Consider the following 16,852-nt stretch of genomic DNA (forward strand, 5'->3'; position numbering starts at 1 on the left):
AAATGATCAAGGTAGCATGGCTGAATTACTTTAAATAATATTTTCAGCTTTTACTGAATTCATTAGGTCTATAGATTTAAAACACAATCTAGATTAAAATCTCTAAAGTTTGGAACTTAGTAAAAGAGGCTGATCACTGAGAAGATTCTTCCAATAGAGAATAAATCTAAACTAGGAACTGGGGCACACCAGCAATATTTACCACCAGTTTCTCAACGCCTTCACACTCAGGGCCTCTTGACTCAACAAATGCTTGGTGACACTGAGTTACTGCCCTGAAATGAAATTCAGAGGTAATATAATCTGTGTGCATTACTTATAAAAGATCAACATGATACCATGGCTGTAATATAATGGAGAAATCAAAGGATATAATTCACAATAGAATATTTGTATTAGTGTGTCTTTGAAGCATAGCTACAGTGGAAGATATTACGATATAATCAGCTAACCATGTTGACTTTAAGAGCATTAAGGCTATGAACACAATTTTAATAGAATTAAAACCACCATAGAGATTTACACATGATTTTTAAAAGTGAGAAATACCAAAAATTGAATCATTAATAATGTATCAAGACTAATTGTGGAGAAAATGAGGAAGTAGGATGTTCTCACAAATAAATTGCCCCTTCTTTTAAAACATAATGTCAAAATTATTCTTTATGTGATATTATGCAGTAGTAAGGAATTGAACAGAAGAAAGAAATTCTGCTAATTCTGGGCACATATTCATCATCTACTATTCAAAAAGAACCTTGCAGACCATCTGTTTCCATAGGTAAGGGGGGTTAGAAGCTAGATTGAAAAAAGAAATATCATTCAAGACATTGTAGAGACATTCTGAAAGATCCCTTCAGAGTTATTAGAGTGAGACTGAGAAATAACAGGTAACTCCAAGACAAATAAGTCCAGGTCTTTAGTGCTTAATGTATATAGTTATGTTAATCTGATTACATATCATTTTATATAGATAAGAACAGTATAAAAATTTTAAAGAAATTTGTTTTAATGTGATTTCTGCACATTCTGACATTTAATACCAAATAAGTATCTCTCCTTCATATTTACACATGACAACTCCAAATATGGACTGAAGCGCCTGTCTTGCACTGGCGACTCAAATGCCATAGAACATATACCTTCTAAGTGATCTGTCTTTAACTTTTGGCAAAGTTCTAAACAAAACCATCTATAATCGTCTATTTGCATAGTGGATGCAGCCCTGGAAAATTAAGCATAAACATCTCCAATATCACGTAAAAAATCCATTGTGCTGCTGATATGGGAAACAGGTCCGGAGCGCCAGACATGACAAGCAATTTCTCTCCCACCTCAGTGTCCATTGGAACATACTGAGCATTCTTTTAGGCTAAGGGAATAGCAACCTCCTATCCCTAATGACAAACAGTGACCGCTGGGATGCTGTTTAGGATAAAGTACTGACGTAGTTGACACCGCCAGTGTATCAATATGGCCGCTTGAGTGACTTATTGGAGCCACTCCCAGGACAGTGTAAGTAGCTTGAGGATGGTTTTGCTTACTAGACATCACAGATGATTTGTGTTTTTACCATCCTTTTTAGCAACTCTGTAGCCAGCTATCCAAGTGCAACAGAGAGACATATGTAAAAAGAGGATTAATAAATCAAGAGTTTCAAACACAATTCAACCTGTATTTAACCATTTATAAGCCATTGTCAGCTTCTCTGTATACAGTCATATTAGCTAAGGGTCAGGGAAGTGAATACAATGTAGAATGTGTTATATTGATAAGTCTGTGCTGTGAGGTGGGGACATTTGCAAAGTCCTGAAGAATGAGGATTCTTTGAAAGGCCTAACGGAAGGCGAGATTAATTGGGTGCCACTTTGGTTCTCCGTCTATTCTTGTAGAAATAGAAAAGAGTGCAAATTCATATGCAAATAGGAACATGCCGGATGATAAATGCCGGGAGAGTTCAGTGACATGTCCCCCCTTGATGGGCTTTGTTACCCTCGAGGATGGAACTCAGGGACTGAGCAAAACGACAGCTCGCATAGATTCAAAATCTTACATAGATTCAAAACCACAGCTTACATAGAAAACAAAATCACACATCAAACTTTTATAAATGCAATAGTGGGGTTTTTGCCACTACACTTCAAATATAAGTGAAGTGGTGGATATATATTTTTTCCTTAGAGTTTTTAATCTGATCTGGGTTGAATGACTGTCACATAAACTCGGGTTGTAAGTGTTATTATCAATAATGTCCTTCGTGCTTTCAGTCCGTTTCATCCTAACGGGGGAAAACAGCACAGGGTAAAATATGCTGACAAATAGGCTCATGAAGTTCATACATTTCAGCCACTGCTTGAGACACAAAGACACAGAGGGTAAAAACACCGTGGGAAATGCCTATCAAGAGTGTCTATAAAGTGTTTCCTACTGCTAACTTTAAGAGCTAAGTAATACTCTTAGTAGTATTGCTCATGGTGCAAGAAACTCCTCAGAGCCTCTCTGGACTCTTCATGAGTAGCAGACAATAAGTAGGCTCTGCCTCAAAAGATGGCATAGCTGATCGGTTTCCTCATCTTTAACGAGGAACCCAAGAATCTTACTACTTTATCCCATGATCCTCAAAGGAAGGAGAGTCTTACTACGTTAACCCATAATCCTCAAAGGAAGGAGAGTCTTACTACTTTATCCCATGACCGTCATAGGAAGGAGAGTCTTACTACTTTATCATAGGAAGGAGAGTCTTACTACGTTATCCCATGATCCTCATAGGAAGGAGAGTCCTACTATGTTATCCCATGATCCTCATAGGAAGGCAGCATGAGAAGCAACCAGGCACTCCTGAGCCCACACAGGCCCTACGTGTTTCTTCTTTCATAAGTTATGTTGATCAGAAATCTCTGTCGCTGTTTCTATAGAGTCATTTCCCCACCCCAAGAAGCAGTCAGTCTTAAATCTGAATGATGGGGTGGAGAAGGAGGATTTTTTTTTAAATTAAAATCCTCCACAGAAACCAAAAGTTCTCCATAAAGATAAAGGGCCTTTTGCCTTTCTCGGTCTTATCAGTCATCCCTCCATCTCGCCTCCCTCATTGTAGACACTCGATGGAGATGTTCAACGCATGGAGTGCAGGTACCTGAAGTGATGACCCACTGCCTGATACTCCTCAGTCAAAGGCCCAAACAGGAGAATGACTCCCAGTCGAATAGAGACAACAGCCTGCTCAGAAACTGCAGCACCACTGCCAGCCTTTCCCTGAATAATCCTTAGATCATAAAACTAATTCTGTGAAAATCTTGGAAGTTAGAATTTGGCCAACATCGAGGAGTGGGGTGCTTCGTTTCATTCCAAACCTTAACGAAGGAAGATTTCTATGAGCTAAAGTTGCCACCTCTCTGAGTGTGCACCCAGGACTTAAATCTTACCCTCCATTGTCTTATGCAGCAAAAGGTGGCCCTAAGCCCTGTGTTCAGGAATCAACTGGCTGTGTTTAGTCATGTCTGAATCATGACCACATTGGTCATGGTTCACTAGTGATTATTCAAAAGCCATCTCTTCTCTTTTATTATTTTTTCTGATATTGTTTTTACAAATGCTTTCCAACTTTCTAGGGCCTTTTAATCACATCAAGTCAAGCCTCCTGGGATCCACGTCCGATTCAAACCTCAACAAATACAGCACCATTAACAAGATTCCACAGCTCACTTTGAACTTTTCAGATGTCAAAACGGAAAAAAAGAACGCATCCCCTCCTTCTTCAGACAAAACCATTATTGCAGCCAAGGTTAAAGACCGAACACACAACGTGACGGAGAAAGTTACCCAGGTAGGAAATGGTTTTACTTCCAATTTCAACGGTTTGCGGGTCTTTCCTAAATCACAAACCACGTGTCTTTTTGCCAAGACAAAGATAAATGGTTATCAGGAGAGGCAAGCCTTTTCTGTGTACTCCTACTTACCTCAGGTGCTGAGTGACCCCTAATGGAACAGATAAATGCATCTATGTCAGAGGGTTTTCTCTGCAGCATGGGCAAAAGCGTGATGACTTGGCAGTATTGTTTCTGTTGTGGAGATGGTTGACTAGCTATTTATCATGTTCAGACATTTATTGCTTTGCTGACAACTCTCACATTATGAAAGCGTGCTTTCCCCCCAATATAATGGATGGATCTACAGAAGCCTTGGGTGACTAATTGGGACATCCTCTTAGCTGTGGTCTCTTTTTCCTGAAGTCAACTCTCCTTGTGGAGTGAGATCTATGTCAGTTAACTTGGGGGGAAAATTATGGCCAAGAAGATGAAAATGCCAAGGGAAACAATACGTTCTACAGGAGCAATACTTCATCGTTTTTAAATAAAGACTAGAACTAGAGTAAAGAAAAACTGTCAAGCAGGAATACTGCTTTAGAGAATAGACAAAAATAAGCTGTGCTCTTATCAAAATACCTACCTAAGCAGTAACCAGCTTTTGCTTACAGTGCACTTACATTGTTGGGAACACAGGACTCTAAAACTTGTGGCAAGTAAATAGTTCACACATAAATAATATACTTCATATATTTCGTTGGCAGAACTTCTCATAAAGCACCTACAATATTAATGTAAACTTGACCCTAATCTGTATCCAAAATACAAAATACTTTGAGTTAATAAGCTTTTCTGGAATTGTAATCAGCACAAACAATACTAAAGAACTGTTTGTAAATAACTTATGTGTCATCTGAAATGAATACTTAAAAGGCCCTGAATCAATTGTAAACAGAGCTGAATAGCCTGTTTATTTGACAGGGAAAAGTATACATGCCGTACAGAAATCAGGCCCTACTGTATATTTTAACATTTAATGTATCCCAGAGGCTTTCTTCCCTGGGCCCTTTGCATTGGGTTCAGAAAGTTACTGATCAAGCTAGATAATGGGATCTGTCACCGAGCCCCAGTGGCACAAACGACTCAATGCTCAACTGCTAGCAAAAAGAATGATCGCCTGACAGCAGCAGCAGCAGCAAGTTCACAGCATAACTTGGAGTCACATAGGCTGTGATGTCATTCTGGCGAAGTCGAATTAGGCGCCATGGAGACACGTGGCCTTTACTGTGTGACCCTGAGTCGAATTTTATAGGTGGCACAGCTACTTTCTCCAAGTTAATGTAAAAAATGCAGATTACGGAGAGAGCTCATCACAATGCTGCTTCCGTAACAACGCCAGCTCTTAGGATTCGTTTGCTAATATTCTTGCGTGGCAGGGCCCCCTCGTGCTCTTTTCTACACCTTTTCAGGATTCATTTTTCCCTAACATCCCAAGGGCCTAACTCCTAGAGCATCTGGGGGACGGTGAAGTTCGTGGAACATTTGAAATGTCGACAAGGGAAGAGATTGGAATTCCAGGAAGGGTGAACAGCATGAGCAAACTTCTGCAGACACACAAACGAATGTGTCCTCTAAGAACAAATGGTCTTCTGGCCCAGTGAGAGACCCGGACGAAAAGGGGCTTGATGTGGTGGCGGGGGCCGGGGGGATCCTGGAAGCTTTCCCACTAGGATGGGGCTCCCCTACTTTTTCACTAAAGTGCCCTGAAGAGCTGAACACAATGCACTTGCTTGTCAGGGGTCCATTCGGATATTCACAGCAACATTTGGGGGCAATATAAAATCACCAAATTAAAACTCATCCTACTATGTTCCAGCAAACATTTAATGAGCTCATTCCTAGTGTGATGGCTGGAGCAGCTTTTCTTCATTGGCATATGTAATGGTGCTTGGTTTGGATGATTTCAAAGATGCCAGCAAGATGTTCCCCATGCTTTTCAAATTCTCATGCTTTATCTTTAAAATCCCTACCAATGGCTGTGATTTTCCTATAACTGCTCACCACTAACCCCTAAATTGAGTAGTCACCGACACCTCCAGGGTTTCTCAGTTTAAGAAGGATGCTGGCAGGAGGTTTTTCTTTAAGGCAATGGAAGATTAGAAATGGATCCCTATTTCATTAGCAGTCACTGTGTCTACAGTATGAAAGACATTCTGAAGGGAGGTATGCCCTTAATTGTCCATAGTCAAGGCCAGAAATGATGAGAGATAAGACCTACTTTATCTTCTTTTTGAGGCTTCCCTTAACTGTGAGTAAGGAGTCATGGTGGCCCTGTTGGGTAAGTACTGGACTGCTAACCACAAGGTTGATAGTTCAAGCTCACCAGCCACTCGGTGGGAGAAAGGTGAAGCTCTCAGCTCCAGTAACAATTTACAGTCTTGGAAAGCTTCTATAGGGTCACCGTGAGTCAAAATCAACTCAGGGGCATCAAGGTCATAACTGTCCTAAGTCTCTCCTAGGCCTTGATCAAATGTGGATAATGTTTCTGACAGACACAGTTCCGGTGCTTTCTCATAAGCATTTGATTAACAGGGTTATGGTCTCTCTCTTTTCTCATTTAGTGTTTGCGAAGTCCCCGGATACTAGTTATCTCGACAATTTCCACATTCAAAACATAGGATTTGTCTTCTAGACATGAGAAAACAACTTGATGATAACCTACAGGATTTATATGCCTTATCTATATTCCATCTCTTAGACCTGTGTGAAAATTCTCCTTGTCCGGGGAATTCTCAATATATTTGCTGTTGACAGCCAGCAGTCATTCTAAAATCTAATATTCTTATTTATTTTATCCCCTTAATAGATTTTTATGGCAGTCCTCTCTTCAGAGGAAGTCAAGGTTATGTTCATATATCATTCAATGGTGAATTGTAAACGTTTCTCAGAGCACAAGCAGTAGAGCAGGCATCAGGAGACAGCATAAAAGAAAACAATTCATCTCTGCCCCTGTTATGCTCCATCACTGCTTTGATTTCTTACCTCCGTTTCACTTTAAATTTGAATTGGCCAATTACTCATTTGTCTATTGAGCTTTGTCAGAGTCGGGACCATGGTATGACTTATTTACCACCATCACCACCACCCCCCCATGCGTGTTTATGTATCCAGCAAGCATGTATTGAGGAGAGTTTACTCTTCACTGTTCTAAACACCCATTGCTGTCAAGTCCATGGTGACTCATAGCTACCCCATGTGTTTTAGGGTAGGACTACATTTCACAGTGTTTGGGAAGACTGTACTCTTTCCAAATAGGCCTTTCTTCCATAGTGCTGCTGGGTGGATATGAACCATCAACTTCTCAGTGAGTGGCCAGGAACAAATGTACTGTGAGGAGCTGAAAACTGAGAGTTAAAACACAGAGCGTCCTCCCTCTAAAAATAAGGGCAGACAAATGCAACACATAGACTTTACAAATAAGGATGAGCAAGAATACTGTGCTATAGCAATTAGAGTATTATACCACAGGGAAGCAGGGAAATAGGTGACATGATAAGAAGCCTTTCCTAAACTGGAAGTTTAGGTGGTTAGGAAGCTTGAGCAGTTCTCAGCCAGAATGAGAGCCTGGGAAGCGCATACTTGGGGAGCTATGGGTACCAAAGAATAACTGAAGCATTAAGTGACTGGCATAGTACATGGCCCATTTTAGAAATTTTAGAAGATTATGAAATGACCAATTGAAGGTATTGTGGGAAATTAAACAAGAGTAAATCTGCAGGTCAAATTACCCTACAGCAAATGCCAACCTACTAAATGTGTGCCTTAAACAAGATTCTGATTCTTGATGTTATTTTGGTTTAGTAGGTCGGTATATTGGCTGGTTTCATCGCCAAGCTTCCAGGATTCATCAGCTCTGATTGCCTTGTTCCATATGATCCCTGTACATTTGGAGTAAATAAAAAAAGAAAGTAACCCTCAGGAGGTTTTAGGGTTTGGACTTTGTTTTTTAACTATAACCCAGGTGTTTCAAGCTGGTTAGATACACAGTTGTGTTTACCTGGGGGAGAAGAGGCCTTCACTGGACATTGATGCCAAATTTTAGGGAAAAAAACCAGTGAACTGAAACAAACAAACAAAAAAGTAGACAGAAGTCTACTTCTCCTGTGCCATGGAAGTTCTCAGTTGAAGATCTGATTCTTGGTGACATCTGTCCCTTTTCAACGGAAATATACCGAAACTTTGTACTGGTGTGTACTGGGCCCATAAACAGTGGCATGTTTTCAGGTTCTATGTTTATGAACTCTGTACATCATTCTCCCTCGATACACGAGTGCCATATATACTCAAGTATAAGCCGACCCGCATATCAACCGAGGCACCTAATTTTATCACACAAACTGCATTAAAAATGTGTTGAAAAACTCGGCTTATACACGAGTATATATAATACTTAAGAATATCAAACCTATTTTCAAAAATGGCATTGTGTGTTTCCAAATCAAGTCACACAAGATGTGTGCTAGAAATGACAGATTCACCTAAACCACACAAAAGTGAAAGGGGGAGGAAAAGCCACTTAACTGACACGGTGCAGGGGCAGAACTGCTTTGGTGCATAGCTGCATCATTGTCTCAACAGCCGATCACCTCCTCTTCCTCTCCGACATGAGTGATTCTATATTGACTTTACTCTACCTCATGGGAGCAAAGCCTTCAGGAGATCTAGTCTTATAGTGTGCTCGGAGTTGTGATATGCGGCAAGAGGCCTTCTCTCGTCTGCACCCCATAATGTTCCAGAGAAAGAACCTCAATTGGCCAACTTGGGTCCTGTGCTCACGCTTATGGTACAGAAAAGAGTGACTTCCTGGCCGACAGCCATGTAGGCAAGAATGAATTGGTGAGAGGAGGATCTAAAGAGAAAGTACAAACCAGAGCTGTATTACACAGTTGGAGATGGGAATCCAGACTGGCAGCATCCATACACACCCATTTAATAAATATGAGGGGCTTTCGAAAGTTCATGAAAATATCCCATGACCCTTTCATGCCACAAAATTTCAAAGCCCCTTCATATGCTGGGCTGAGTATGCAGTCAACTCACTCAGTGCCATCGAGTCTGCTCGGTCTCATAGTGACCATGCAAGGCAGGTTAGAACTGCCCTGGTGAGTTTCCAAAACTGTAACTGCTTAAAGGAATAGAAAACTCGATCTTTCCCCCACAGAGCTGGAGAGATGCAGACATATAGGGCCCTATATCAATCTTCAAGGGCCTAGAGAAATATGATAGAGTGATAAATAACAGTAGCAGTAACATATAATGCAATAAGCCCTCTGAGCTCATATTATAGAACTGAAATTAATTTATATTCTCTTTAGATACAATACTATTTCAATTATGACCAAAGAGCTCTTTCTACCAATTGTCCTGTATTACTTATATGGAGTGACTGGACAATTTAAAGGAAACCTACGTGTGGATACTCAGAAAATAAAATTTATATAGGGACCTAAATGGAGCCTGGGTGGTATAGTGGTCATGAATTGCTTACCACAAGGTCAGCAGTTCAAAACCACCAGCTGCTCTGCAGGAGAAAGGTGGGCTTTCTACTGCAATAATTAGTTACTGTATCAGAAACCCACAAGGGTAATTCTCCCCTGTCCACTAGGGTTTCTGTGAATCAGCACACTGGCACGGAGTAAATGACCTGGAGAGTTTAATCTGCAGAAGTGAATATTGCAAAGAATGTACTACCAGCCCATATGTATAGTTCTGATATAGCTTCTCTAAGAAGAGTACACAAAGACATTAGTTTTAGGTGTAATCACAAACAGCCTTTGTTCACAAATAAAAACAGATATAGCTGAAGATTTAAAGGTCGAGCTCATCCTGAAATCTGTGTAGAAACTTAAAATAGATTCCTGTGATTTGGTGTTGGTGGTGTTGGGTGCCAGTAAGTCAATTCCAAGTCTGAACAGCCTTATATGCAATCGAACAAAACACTTCCAGCTCCTACAGCAGGGTCACAAAAGTGGTTAGGTCTTAGCATGGGCTGCAGGTACTGTCGCAATCCACCTTGTTCAGGGTCTGGTTTTCCTGTTGTTTTCCCTCTACTTTACCAAGATTGATCTCCTTATCCAGGGACGACTCTCCCTGAGTAATGAGTCCGAAGTACAAGAGACAAAGTCTTACCATCCTGTTAGGAGCCTTTTACGTTTATTATTAGCATGAAAATAAAAGGATGGTAAATTTAATAATAGCTGACATTGATTGAACAGTTCTTATGTGCTAGGCTCTGTTCTTAGGATTTTAAAGGATTATCAATATTAATCCGCATAATAGCCCTACATTACTACTATTATTACCAACTCCATTTCATAAAAATGAAATCAGACTTAGAGGGTGGCAGCAACTTGGAAAGGTCACACCGTAAATGGTGGAAGTAGCCTTCAAGTCCGGATCAGCTGACATCAAAAGCGACGCCCTTACTTTTAAAAGTAAGCTGTGTCGCTTTATTTCATATTCTGTATTTTATCTTATGTTCCAGTATCTACTGCAATAAACACTCAGAACCCACAGACATAATTCATGATCAAAGGTTTTATTAAGGAAATGAACAGGTTTTAATGCCAGTGAGAAATGCTCAGGAGAGTTGTCTATCAGGACAGGTTACAAAGTCCTTTCAGGTCTGCTAATAAAAGCTCAGAGGCAACCACTCCACAGGAAGCCTTGCACTGAAGGCAGTCAGCCCCAGCCCCTTTGGTCAGCAAGCGCAGCCTCCCCAATTAAGTGCCAAGGCACAGCATTTTGCAAACCAGCCTCTCTGCACAAAACCCCTCGCTGCTTTACTTGCTCTGGGGGCTGGGAAATCCACCACCTCACCTTCCATTCTCTGGGTCTGCTGGCTCTCCTCTGCTGTTACACCTGCCTCCTGGATCCAAGAGATTCACTACACAGGGATCTTGGGTCCCAAAGATGTGCTGTATTTCCCACTCTTGCTGCTAATGAGATCCTCCTTCTGCTCTTCAGAGGGTTTGCTTCATACCCACGATGTCATTCTAGGGAATCCTGTTTAAAATTACTCACGGGTAAATCTGACTGGTGTCTTCCCCCAGCTCCTTTCCAAACCCATTCAAGGAAAGGTAAATTGGTGGAAGTTAGAGATTTGCTAGAAAAACCACATTAAAATAATTCACTGCCCCTATCACTTGTGTGTGCTCCCCAATTCTCCTCTGAAGATAGGGTAGCATTTGGACATACTTATAACAGTCGGCATATCATCATAATCTGAATATCCCATAGGAACTAGTCAAAGAACAGAGGCCACACAAAAAACGTGGCAGATTTTCAGCAAAACCCTTTAAACTTTTCAAAAACTTTACCAAAACTATCTCCTTAATAGGTGAGTTTCATCTCTAGCATCATCTTCTGCTTCATCCCCTGTCTTTGGTTAATTTTGGATTAGGGTAGAAGAACATGACCTTTAATTTGTCAGTGGTGGTATGCCACTCAGTTGTAGGAAAAGCAAAAGTATACTATTGTGGTAATATATTTTTAAAACGACAGTAATTAATATCAAACTCGTTCCCTGGAGTTGGAGATTTATGATGCCTCAAATGGCCAACTCTTTCAAGATGCTATTCAGCCTCCTCCCTGCCCCTAACAAGTATATCCCTTTACATCCCTAGGTTCTACCATTAGCTGCGACATCCCATAAAAATTAATGGAACTTTGAGGAAAGGTCTCATGTAGTGAGCCAAATGCAAGGTCCAGAGACAGAAGTCAAAAATGCCCAAAAATCACAGCAAGTTGTCTTGCTTCTGCCAAAGACCAGTTAGGAAGTAGAGGCTTTCCAGGTGAGGTGATAGGTGGTAGAATGGTGTGGCACTAGCACCGAAGGCAAACTAAGGATGGTGTCTTAAGTCACAGCCAGTTCTAACATGCAGGTGTAAAGTGGCCCTAAAGGAAACAAAGGGTATGGCTTGATTCATACCCTGGACAAAAGTCTGGTCTTAACAGCACCCTACTCCTGTCCATCATCAGTCTAGAATACACTCTGAAAAGGGACCATAGGCACAGGCATAGAAAGTCCAGAATTGTAATATATCGTATAAGGAATTATGCCTAAAAGGGCCATATAAATTGACAGTAATTGCACTATAAGTGTTACAGAGGAGAGTCCTAAAACAAGGACTCTTTACTTTCCACTGCATTTTGTCCATTGTGAATATGTTCACTCCATTTATTGTGACTACATGCCTCTAATTTTATATTTACTTATGATGACAGGAATCCAAAACAAGTATTCATAAGTCAAGACCTTTTTATAAAATGAAAGTACATATCATTAATTTATGTTATTAGTTAGCATTTAAAATTATTTATCATTTTGGCCTTAAAGAGTACAACATTTCTTAACGCATTTTGCAGTTTCCTCAAATTGGATAAATTTAGGCCTAAGCTTTCTTAAATGATAAGATTTTTAAAATATCTTCACAGTCTTTCAGACATACCGACAAATTCAAGGTGATTTCATATGTAACAATGCTTGTCAACAACAACGCCATGGGTTAAGAATCACAATTTAAAAATGGAACTTTCTAAAGTTATTTTTATAACGTTTCATTAGTTTTTCAATCTTCAAATTGCAAAAATCAAAATTTGTAATACTCCTGAAGTAAGATCAGAATGATTGCCTAAGCTACACTTCTTGCCTAAGCTAATTTAAATAGCATGCAAACTTCTATAAAAATCATCTTGAACTGCCAGAAATAGTGATTATCACAAAATTTCAAATGAAATTTGAAATGTAATTCAGGATCAGAGAATTGCTTCTGACCATTTCCAATTTAATATGGCATTAGTTTTGCATCCATTAACTTGTTATTATTTGTAGAATACTATAAAATTTGGTCAGCTGAACAGAAATACCCATCTAACCCTTCCCCCATATTTTAGCTGTGGGTTGTAGACCATCTATATGCAAGTTGAAATGAACAGCAACAATATATAGATGCTAGAAGGAAGCGTAAAACATGTTCATTTGCAGTGGCAAGATATTTATGGAATCTGTATCCATGGGGGTCTAACTGTACATCAAAGTACTGTGTACAATTGCTGGTGCTAAAATGCACAAGGAAAGTCCTCGACTGCAAAGCCTGGAGGGAATGCAGAATTTCGAAGTCCTTAATTGTATTCCCTTAAGTACATATCTGCAGTCTAGTGAATGCTGCAGTAAAGAAGAAAAGGCGACAGACATTTAAATAATAACTTACTTTTGCAAGTGTGTGGGATGCTATATGCTTATTAAAGGAGCTCTGGTGGGGCTGCAGGACTGTTCTATTGGACTGTTAACTGCAAGGTCATTGGTTCAAACCCACCAGCTGCTCTCTGAGAGGAAGATGAGCTGAGCTGTCCCTGGGAAGGTTTACAGCCTCAGGAGCCCTATCTAGGGGTACTTTGGACAGAGATGGAATTGCTGGCAGTGGTGTTGGTGGGACTTGACATGCATGTTAAATACAAAATAGGAGAACCATTCATTTGAAAAGGAAAGCATAGGGTAATAGCAAAAATAAGCAAAATAATGTTCTAATATTGCATGGACAAAAGAGCAACAATATATGCAGAGCAATACTGATAATTACTTATTGACATATATTCTAAATTAAAGTTTCAGTTCAGTCTCAAACCCATAGTTACTCCAAAAACCTTACTTCTCTATGCCCCGGATGGCAAAGACAAACATGTTCACATGAAACCCCGGTGACTCATGACTAAAAGCCATAGCTTGCAGGGAAAGCACTTAGGCGCCATCACTTTTACACAGCACCTGTTTGATTTTGTAAATTCATCAGGAATTTGAAAGTCGAGAAAAAGAAAATAAAAAGATTGCTTCCTTTAAAATGCCTTTTAACCAAACAAATCCGCTGGAAACGCAATGTTTAAGGACATAAAATACCAGTGGTCAAAAAAGACAGGTAAAAATGATGTAGCTTAGAGCACATAGCAACAGCCTGTTGCTATGGTAACTCAGCCATGCTGCCATTGCAGGTATCTGTTGCCAGTCTGGCTTGGTTTTTCTCCCTCATCTAGTGTGAGCCTTGTGTTAAAGTCAGACTGATGTCGAAAAGAAGCCCTGAAGGGAGAAGTACTTTGCTCACTCTCCCTTGTGGCTTAAGGCCCGGAGCTTGGGAGAGGCACTGAGATCCAAGCGGATTTCTGTGCTCGTCTGCATCATCCAGAGAACCAAATCCAGTGACACACATCTACGTATAAGAAATATCTTTACATCAAGAAGTAATTGCATATCAAGAAGGCATCACCATCCTGTTCGTAAGTCTGATGCTGGTCCACAGTTCCCTCTCCAGATGCATGGAGCTGCATGCCAGGGACGCAGAATGATGAACCAGGAAGCAGGGAGATCACAGGCTGGTGGGTGCAGAGTCAGGGGGATTACCAGCAACTACTAGGGTCAGAAAGGCCACATGGGGCCGGCCACGCATCGAGGCAGGAAGAGTTCCAGCAAGCAGGAAGGTGGAGACACAGACAGAAAGTGAGCAGTTTTCTGAAAGTCCCTCACTCTCATACAAAGGCAACACCTGCCAGGTGGTGTCATCAAGCAAACACTTGATTGACAGATTTGGCTCCATCCGTAACCATGGGTGTCTAGTTCACATAAAATCATCTAGCTACCACAGTTACCTTCTTAGAATGGGCAGACACGGGACATTTTTCTTGTTTCTTAGGTTGAGGATGTGTAAACCATATGGAAATTCCAGCGTATAAGACAGACTTTCATACACCCAAGCTGCACAAGACCTTGTAATGTGTGGCTATGAACTACTCCTTGAATTAGAAAGTGACTTCAACCATGCACTCTTATTCAGAAGGAAAACCTAGCCAACATGGTAAAAAAATGAAAACATAAGAAAGGTTGTCCTGGAACTGGGTGGTGTGATTGTAAGCAATAACCCCCCACCCCTTGCTAGCTACAGAAGCCCACCCAATCCAGCTACTTCACATTGTATTTTTCAAACCACCTTTACAATGGAAAATACACAAATAGATAATAAACCTTTAAAAACTCAAAGGTTTACATAGGGTTGTTCATTAAAATGTAGTCAATCCAAAACATAAAAAATATATATGTAAAAAGTAAATCTGCTAACCATTATTCTCATTACTGGTTAGAATTTATACTTACAGTAGGCCCATAATGATTATATAGATTGAATAAGTACTTATGAATTTTTGTGTTTTCTTTACTAACACTGTTTTTATCGCATGAGCTTGCTTAGCCTTTATGAATTCTTACACAGGTAGCATAATTATCTCCTTAGATTAAAAAGTAGATATCAAATAACAATGCTGCTAATCCTCATAAAATTTTTTAATTAAAAGATCCATATATATCAGCTTCCCCAAAATGTCTTGATTATTGAAATAATCTAGAGTACTTTTAAAAAATATTTCCCTAATTATCTATCTTTCTACCTTCCTTCTTTGCTTGCTTCCTTCCTTCATTTCTCTCTGTTTTTATCTCATGCAAGCTCCTGGAAATTCAGGAAAGCTCATTGGAGCTTGATGATTCCTTTCTTGACAATCTTTATTGACATTACAACCCTTACAATCATCTTATTAAAAAGAGGCAAATTGGGGAAGTATGGATATTGTCAAATTCCATCATTTGGTGGTTGAAGGGGTTGAAAAGTGAACCTGGGATAGATATGTATTTTTCAAATTTGTTTTATAAATAGTATGTATCTCTATTGACATAATGAGTTAACTTGTTCACTTACACATTCTTGTGATGTTTTCATTAAAGTTGTGTCGATCCATTTTTTTTAAATAGTTGAATTCTGTCTTCAGAAATTTCTATTAGAGAAAATGTTTTCTTGCAGTGGGAGGCTACTGAGTAGGGGCAAATGGCTGCCTTGCAACCCCTCTGATTTCTGCCCAAATCCTCTAAGACTTGGTCTCCCTGTAAGAGAACTTGTCCAGGCCAGAATTCTCTGGATCGAGGCCAGAATTCTCTGGATCGAGGCCAGAATTCTCTGAAGTGCCCTCTTCAGAATCCTGCTTCGTCAAACAGTGCTCCCCATCTCAGAGGTCAACATGGAAAATTAACACATTAAAGGTCCAGAGAGTAAAGGAGATCCAGGAAATTATGCATTAGCCACCGTTTCTCCAGTGTTAGCTTGTTTGTTTATTTGTAACACCTCATGATATCCTGAACAATTCATATATGTTGAGGGAGAATCTTCAGGAAATTCTGGCCTAGAGAAAATGTTTTTCACAAGTATCTGTGGGCCCTGTATAATAAACTCAATCATAAAGCATTTTAGAAAATGTAAAGCTTATTTGAAAGAGGAAGGTTGGGGTAGATCTGGAGCAACCGTGGTGAACAGGAGGAGAGAAGAGTGTTGTATGAACTACATATTTTTCTTCTTGCATTTGAATGAAGTCCCCTTTGTTTCTTTTTCAACCAAGTGCCAAATATAGAACTCAGTTTAGAGGGGCTAAAAAAATGCCATCTCTACCTCCTCTACTGTTTTGAAACTATCTGATACAAGAAAGCCTGCGTGTTGAAGCTTAGTCCTTTAGAATCGCTTAGGTAGAAAGAGGAAAAAAGAAAAGTTGGAAGCAGGATCACAAAGGAGCTAGTTTACGGGGGTCTCATTTTCTTTTCCGAATGGACTATAGTTAATACGGACCTGCTGTGGCCACTGGGTGGCAAGTGGACAGGTCTTTTTTCTGTCCCTGGTCTCATATTCTGGATTTTTTGGTACTAGACACTGAAGTGGCTTATGGTATCAGGAGTAGCTCACACAATCACTCTATTCTTCAAATTCCCTTCGCTCCATATAGGTCCTGTTGGTCTTCTCGTTATTCTTTTCTGTTGCACAAAATACTGATCAAAAGGTCGGCAGCAACGTCTTGTTCCCTAGTCTGCCTGTTGATCACAATTGAAGGGAAGAGTCTAAGCTGACAAATACCTATGTAACTTATCAGAGACACAGTGTTAATTTTCAATTCATGGAAGCAACGCTTAG

At 40.1% G+C, this 16,852-nt stretch overlaps 1 protein-coding gene across 1 annotated transcript in view; it reads left to right on the forward strand.

The window, feature by feature from the left end:
- KCNH7 (potassium voltage-gated channel subfamily H member 7) overlaps positions 1-16,852 on the forward strand; it is a 503,315-nt gene that overhangs the window by 361,472 nt on the left and 124,991 nt on the right. Inside the window, exon 6 of the mRNA XM_075529404.1 lies at positions 3,609-3,823. Within this exon, the coding sequence (XP_075385519.1) occupies positions 3,609-3,823 (215 nt within the window). The remainder of the gene's footprint in view (positions 1-3,608; positions 3,824-16,852) is intronic.

This window comes from Tenrec ecaudatus, chromosome 13 (genome assembly GCF_050624435.1).
Source record: "Tenrec ecaudatus isolate mTenEca1 chromosome 13, mTenEca1.hap1, whole genome shotgun sequence".
NCBI lineage: Eukaryota > Metazoa > Chordata > Mammalia > Afrosoricida > Tenrecidae > Tenrec > Tenrec ecaudatus.